Source organism: Sciurus carolinensis, chromosome 5, assembly GCF_902686445.1.
Source record: "Sciurus carolinensis chromosome 5, mSciCar1.2, whole genome shotgun sequence".
NCBI classification, from domain to species: Eukaryota; Metazoa; Chordata; class Mammalia; order Rodentia; family Sciuridae; genus Sciurus; species Sciurus carolinensis.
In genome coordinates, this window is record NC_062217.1 from 173,913,598 (window position 1) to 173,920,675 (window position 7,078).

Genomic DNA, 7,078 nt, shown 5'->3' on the forward strand with positions numbered 1-7,078 from the left:
TGCATTTTTATTTGCCATGTAGGGGTGAAACTCTTGTGGTAGTTAGAAAAAAACAGGTGGGAAATTGCTCTTCTGACAGAGATCTCAAGTAACGCTCGCTATCTAACAACAATATGAACGATGCATCGCTGCTCTGGGGAAGAGGTTAACTGACAGAATCACAATCCAATTCTCACATACACGAGCTCTATAATAAGTACAAAAGAGTTTCCTTTTTATCAATAACAGACAATTGTACATCTCAGGATGCAAGCGTCTGAGGAGGGAGTAGTCAAATGATTCCCAGTGATCTCTGACTCCTCCGGCACAAGGACAGATGCATCCCCAGGACCTGTTTTCATTTTTGACTACATTGCTGCGACACGGCCAACATATTAATCCGCTCTGCTGAGCAGCCGGTCGCGTTGATCGTCATCACTAGAGGGAAAACGAGGCCGGGCTCCTCGGTGGCCGGGCGTGTGGCCTCTGGCCGATTACATTTCAATCGATGCCCTTCCCGAAGCTGGGCGGGGTGGCGGCGCCTGGACGCGGCGTCTTTTGTAGACACAGCTGGCGCCGGGACCCGCCCGCCGCCCTTGGCTCACCTGCACATGATCTCGTGGGTCAGCAGCACGCGGCACATCTCCGGGTTCTTGTCCTGGCCCTCGTAGACGATGGCCTGCGCAGGGGACAGAAAGAAGCCGAGGTTAGGCAGCGCCGGAGGCTTTGGTGCCAAATCGCCCGGGGCGTTGCAGGCCTCCCGGGCGGCAGGTGCACTGCCGGGGATGGGTGGCATCGCAGCCACCTCCCCACCTCCCCACGGCTCTCCACCCCAGGAGCGGAGCCAAGCCCCGCGTCCTCACTCTGTCCGCCACCCGACCTCCTTCCTCCCGCTGTCCGCCGGGCCTGCGCCGGGCCTCGGCTCCGGAGGGCCTCCGGGAGGGGAGTACAGAGACTGCTGAGGCCCGGGAACAGGAGGCAGGGCGCCGGGACCCTTTGGCTGTTTGTGTCGCCGCCGCCGCTGCCAGGCCGCGTCCTCGGGCCATTGTCTACACTGAGTTTCAGTCTACATGTTGGAAGAAGCCCATAAGAATCTGCTGCAACTCAAGAAGCAGGGAGGTCTGCGGGGCTCAGGAGCAGTCCGCTCGCCGGGAGGGCCGCGCGGGGTCTGCCCCAACGCTGCTCGGACTTGGACAAGGCAGGAGCCGGCAGCTCCCGCCTGCAAACCCAGCTCTCCCGCCGGTAGCGCCCGACCCTGCCGCCCCCAAGAGCGCCGGTGGCCCGCGCGCGTGAAGGCTGCGGCCTGGGCTGCGCACCCTGGGAGTCCCGGCCCGGGGGAGGCCCGGGAGGCCAGGCGCAGCCGCCGCACGTGGTCGAGCGGTGCTGGGCGTAGCCGGCGCCCCGCAGGAGGGCCTGAGCCCCGGGCGTCCCTGCCCGCGCGGCCACGTGCTCCCCGCCGGATGATATTTGGAAGGAAAGTGCTAATGGCCAATCTGCTGTTTATTTTGAAACTGCTAACAATGATTTTTCTCGGGTAAAAAGGCAGTGTCTGCGCGCACGCTCGGGTGGGTTTTGAGCAGAGGCTGCGCCAGATGGTGCGAAGCCCTAGGTGCGCTCACGGCGGCGCCCAGCCCGGCTCTGCCGCCGGGAGCCGGGCCCGGCCGCCCGCGCCGCCGCCCGCCCGGCCGGGCTTCTACCAGCCGCCTCGCAGAGAGAAAAGGCCACTGGGGGAGGGGCGGGAGGAGGGGGCCGGGAGCTGCAAGTTCCCGGCAGAAAATTCCACGAAAGGGGTTGGGTTGCCCTCTCTCCGTTCCCTCCCTCCCCCCTGGAAATTATCTGTAAATTACTTCCAACCTCCTCCGGCACTCCGACACTCTCCTCCGCTTCCCGGCGGACAAAGCCCTTTCTGGAGGACTCCCGGGGCTGCCCTCCTGGGAAGAGGGTGGGGTGCCGGAGCCCCACTCCCCCAGCCTCCCGTCGGACCCGCTGGGAACCGCGGAAGTGATGGGTGTCACCGCAGGCCAATGAGCCGCCTGGGGCTGCAGGGTGCAGTGGCCTCGGCGGGCACCAGCACTTCTGAGAGAACGGCTTGTCCTTCAATGGATCCCTGTATTTATATTTGATTTATTTTTTATTTTGTAGCACAAACAGAAATCCATAAACTGTCGGTTCAGCGCCATTGACTCTTTGATCAGTTACTGGGCTATTTCTTTCCTTTTCCCCCCCATCCCCGTCAGCGAGAGGAGATTAAATGCCTTTATTTTCTGCACTGTTTATACTGCAAAGGTACAAGGCTAAATGAACAATAAAAATGTACTCTAAATGCAGCCTCTCCTCCTCGGTGCGACAGCAGAGAAACTTAGTACTGCCTACAGAAACCTTCGAATTAGACTACGGCGATTTCCGAAAACATTCAGTCCTAAATACAAAGGAAATAAAACCAGCCTGCCAAACAGCAGCCGAATTCCAGGGGCTTCTCTGAATCCAGTGAAATAATCACCGAAGGGCACACCAAGAGTCTTTGTCAGAAAGCAAGGGTTTACCTGTCAGATCTGCTTTACTCTAAGAGAAAACCACACTGCTTTACCACTGCAAACATTAAAATCTAACGCCCTCGCTGCCTAGGTAAAGACAAACTTTTTTAAAGGGGGAAAAATGCACAAACTAATTGCACTGAGAGAGAGGGAGACATGTGTCAGGCTGCAGGAAGCACCAAGGGGCTCAGCTCTACTTGGCTCACAATTCTTAAAGTTAGCATCAAAAATGGAGAAACTACTTTCACTTCCAAGCATGAAATCCAGCTTGCAAGTATATTTTAATCTTTGCCTAGTGAATTTAATTTATGAATTAGACCTGCCTCCCCAACATTCTATTTTAAGAAAATGGGGGGAAAATGTCTTTAACACAACACACCACCCAGCACAAAACCAGCAGCCAAAGACTGCACAATGTCAAAAAGCAATGAAGCGCTTTTCTGCACTTAATCACATTACTGATAGCCAATAGTTATCATCGGAAAAGTTGACCAAGACAGGTTAAATAATTTAATAAGGAACTGCTTGTAATTATGTTATTTACAAGGTATGACAGAGGGTGGGAGAGAGAGCAGAGCAGTGGATGGGTTTGAGTGACCCCTGGAGCTCGGATTTTGAATTATGGAGATGGGGGGCTGAGAGGTGAAGATGGGATAGAAGAGAACAAGGTGACTTTTCACCCCAACACATTTAACTTTTAAATCCAAATAAATGTCTCGTGTTACTAGACCATCACACTGGAAAAGAGAAAAAAATGAACTAATCAAGCCCAACTCGATGGGCTTTGGAAAGGAGTTAGTTGCCTTTGTTAGGAGGAAAAAAAAATCAATGAAATGAGTCCAAGCAGAGAGAAATGTTTAAAAATAAACAAGGGGGGAATCCTGAATATTTTCTATCAAATATTAATTACCATAATAAATTAAGACAGAATTTGATTCCAATTGCAAGCCATTTAATAAAGCATATATGTCCTGTTCTAATGACAACATAAACTATTTCACCAATCGCTTCATTTATTCCAATAAATATGGAATTCTCATTAGCTTGTCAAGGAAGCTAAATGAAAAACAAATGCAGGAGATCCACTTGTCAGCCTCCTCTCTCTGAACCCCAGGACAACCCCAGCTCAGCAAGGAAATCCAGTGCAGAGGCATAAACTTTCTCACCTGTTTGGTCATTGAATCTATGAGGCGAACATACAGATCCTGCTCTGTTCTGACTCCTGCAAAAAACAGAGACAAATTCTCAACAGGATTTTAGTGCTGCACCTCGGGGAAGGACAGCCTGGCCACAGGAAGTCGGTGCCTCAGGACTGCTGCCTCCTGATGCAGCAAAACTTAGGCAATCCCTTCAAGAGGGAGAAAGAGAACCCTAATCACTTCTTACAGGTTATTTTTTTTTTCTATTTTCTTAATTAAGAGCCTTAGGACTCTTAGGGTTTGCATTGGAAGGGGCAAGAAATTTGCCTAGTGGAGAACAGGCCTGCTTGTCCCATCGGTGGGCCCATGTGGTCATTTATTTTTAGAAAAGAGAAAGCACCCAATGGCAACTGAGAGTCCGAACTCTGTCGAACGCCTCTTGAGGATTTTTTAAAGCCGTGCACAGGAAGTAAGTTATGGTCGGTCTATGTAGCTGCTCTATCCCAATAATTAACATTAATTTGCAAAATTGAAAAAAGTCACTTAAAAGTGATGTTCTGCTGGAGCCCATATCGATCCCCTTTTTACTTTCTACTTCAAGCCCCACCGGTTAATCATGTGAAGTGCCATCGACTTATCGATCGTTTATGTTTTGTTTTCCTTCTATGCCATGAGAAGACTTCGTGTTTACATCCATGTCATTTTAATCTCAAAATCTTTATGTCCTGTAACCATCGCGGGAAGGGAGATCCAGCACGCAGGGGCGGAGAGGGCGGGAAGCAGGCAGCGGGTACTCACCGTTACTGTACAGTAGCTGGAGCTTATAGTGGATGCCGTTGTTGGTTTTCTCGTTGTTTGGCTCCTAAAAGCAATGATAAACAATTGCATTTAGTGTGGTGGTGTCAGGCGCCGCCACCGCGCTAGGTCCCCCTCCAAGACCAAGGCCCCTCGGCCTCACACATGGCCGGCAGGATTCCTCGCTCGGAGCAGTGCCGTGATGTCACTTTCCTACTGGAAGCCCTGCGTTCTCCTCGCCCCGAGTGAGTCCGAGGGCACAGAGAAGTTGCCCGGCCCTCTGTGGGGCCCGGGCGGCCACACGTGGCGCCAGCAGCGGGGTCGCACGGCGGAGCGGTCCCACCGCCGAGGGGCACTCCGGGCCTCGCTCGGGCACAGCCCGCCTCCCACTTCTAGAGAGAGGGAGGGTGTGAGCGTATGTGTGCACTTACTTTCTCTTTCTCCACAAAGTCCACAAAAGCGGTCCTTTCAATCTCCACCGGCTGCCCCTGCCTGTCGTAGAGCGCCAGCACGAAGTGGAAGAAATTGGATTTCCGGAGGTTGGAAGGCGGCTGCTTCTCGAAGTGCGCCCGCGCCAGCCCCACGCCGCTGCGGGAGGAAAGAGACAGCGGCCCGGTGAGGAGCGCGGCGCCGGCCGGCTGCGGGGGCCGGGTCGGGCCGGGGCCGGGGTGCGCGGCGACGGCCGGTACGTACCTCTGGGCTGCCGTGTTGGCGTCCACCACGCCCGCCGTGTGCATCCAGGAGCGCACCGGGTTCATGCCGCTGCCCAGCGGCTCCTCCTTCATGGTCGTCCCCCCGCGCGGAATATTCTCCTGAATCCCAAACATGAAAACTGCTGGCGGCGGCCGCAGCTCCCGGCCGAAAGCGCTTCCGCGGTCGGCGGCGCTCGGGGCGCGGCGGCAGGCGGCTGCCCTGGCCGCCCTCGCCCTGCTCGGCGCCTGCGGTCCGGCCCGCCGCCGGCTTCAGCCCGTCCCGGGCAGGCGCGACATGCACCAGCGGCCGGACGCTCCGGACGGCCGGGGACGCGGAGGTGGCTACACCGGCGGCGGAGGCGCGGCGCTTCGGCGGAGCAGACGCGGTGGCCGCGGCGGCGGTTGTTGTTGTTGTTGTTTGCAGGCGCGCTCAACGTGGTGTCATCCTAGCCAGGCGGCGTCCGCGGCTGCAGGACACTGCGGGATCGCCCGCTTCTGGCGCGGCCCGCCTGCTCCAAAGACAAATAAACGGGGCAGTGAGTGCCGCGGCGCAGTCCCGGGCGCAGGCGGGGCGCGGCGGGGCCTGGAGCGGCGCGCGCAGCGGACGGAGGCGCACAAAACTCAGCCCTCTCTCCCCGAGGAATGGACCCTTTCCCGGGAGCCAAAACTCGAAGCCCCGGGAGCGGCGCTGTCAGAGGGTGACGTCGGGGGGCGGCGCTTGCGCCATATATGGGAGCGGCCGCCCCTCGCCGCGCCCCTCGCCGCCGCCGCCGCCGCGCTCGCCGACTGACTGCCTGACGGCGCCGCGAGCCGGCCCGAGCCCAGCGAGCCCCGCGAGCCCCGCCGCCGCCGAGCGCCACCGAGCGCCACCGAGCGCCGCCGCTGCCTTCCCGGGCCACGCGCCGCAGCTCCTCGAGCCCAGCCGCAGCCAAGGAAGTTACTACTTGCCTAAATAAATCTTGAAAAGAAACAAACGCAGCCAGCGCACAATTGCAGCTTAGCCCCCTAATACCTTCCCGCAAACCCTGCCACACAGTCAAAAACACCATGGGCCGGAACGGGGAGGCTCCCCAAGTTGCCCGAATGCATGCCATAAACGCAAGATTGAAGCTCGCCCTGGGGGGTCCCAAAGGGAAAAGTGGGAAGAGGCTGGTCGACCGCGGGAGGGTACTACAGGGGAGGGGCGGACAACCGACTACAGGGGAAGAGAGTGGCCAGAGCCTAGGGGAGATACGCAGCTCAGCCTGATTTCTAAGCAGACCTAAGTCTACTGCGGGGCCGATCTGTCCCCGTCTGCGCCTCGCTGGGCGCCCTATGCTTCCTACCCCGGCAGAGGCCGGGGATCCACGTCGGAGGCAGGTTCCGCAAAATTCTCTCTTTCCCCCTTGGTTGAGAGAGTCCCCTGTCCTCGGCCTGTCCTTGGGCGCAGCGAGTGACAAAGAAGGCTCCAACCTCTCTGGGCCGGCGGGAAGAGTGCCCGGCCTCTCCGGCGACCCAGAGCTGGTGTCCGGCTAAGCACTCTGCGCGGTGGCCAGACCTTCCTGCCGCCAACCACTTTAAAAACCGAGCGGACGCTGCGGGTGCAGAGGCCCTGCCCTCGATGCCGCCGGGCCGGAGTAAAGGTGCAGCGCGCGGCTTCCCGACTTGGTTTCGAGGAATCTGTTGGGCAGCCGGGCGCCGGCAGCCGGTGGGCTCTGCCGCCCAGTTCCTTCGGCCAGGACTCAGCGACCGGTGCGAGGCCCGCCCAAAGGACTTCTGCGCGACGCGAAATAAATACCCAGGGGACCACCAGGAGCTGTCTCGGGCATTTTCCTGCCAAGAGAAATCAGGCCCTTCTGACTTAAAAAAAAAAAAAAAAAAAAAAAAAATGCTTTCAGGGCACAAGTGGCAAGTGTCGCAGGGCAGCCTCTTCCCGCTGGGCCTGGGGTAGCACTCCCCT

At 57.4% G+C, this 7,078-nt stretch overlaps 1 protein-coding gene across 4 annotated transcripts in view; it reads right to left on the minus strand.

The window, feature by feature from the left end:
• Ebf3 (EBF transcription factor 3) overlaps positions 1-5,773 on the minus strand; it is a 119,115-nt gene extending 113,342 nt beyond the window's left edge. For all 4 annotated transcript variants that reach the window (XM_047552819.1, XM_047552818.1, XM_047552816.1 and 1 more), the window contains exons 1-5: positions 5,141-5,773; positions 4,879-5,035; positions 4,451-4,514; positions 3,680-3,735; positions 585-658 (exon numbers count right to left, since the gene is read on the minus strand). In XM_047552819.1, coding sequence (XP_047408775.1) covers positions 585-658; positions 3,680-3,735; positions 4,451-4,514; positions 4,879-5,035; positions 5,141-5,274 — 485 coding nt within the window. In that variant the 5' untranslated portion in view covers positions 5,275-5,773. The remainder of the gene's footprint in view (positions 1-584; positions 659-3,679; positions 3,736-4,450; positions 4,515-4,878; positions 5,036-5,140) is intronic.
• Between the last annotated feature and the right edge of the window lie 1,305 nt (positions 5,774-7,078).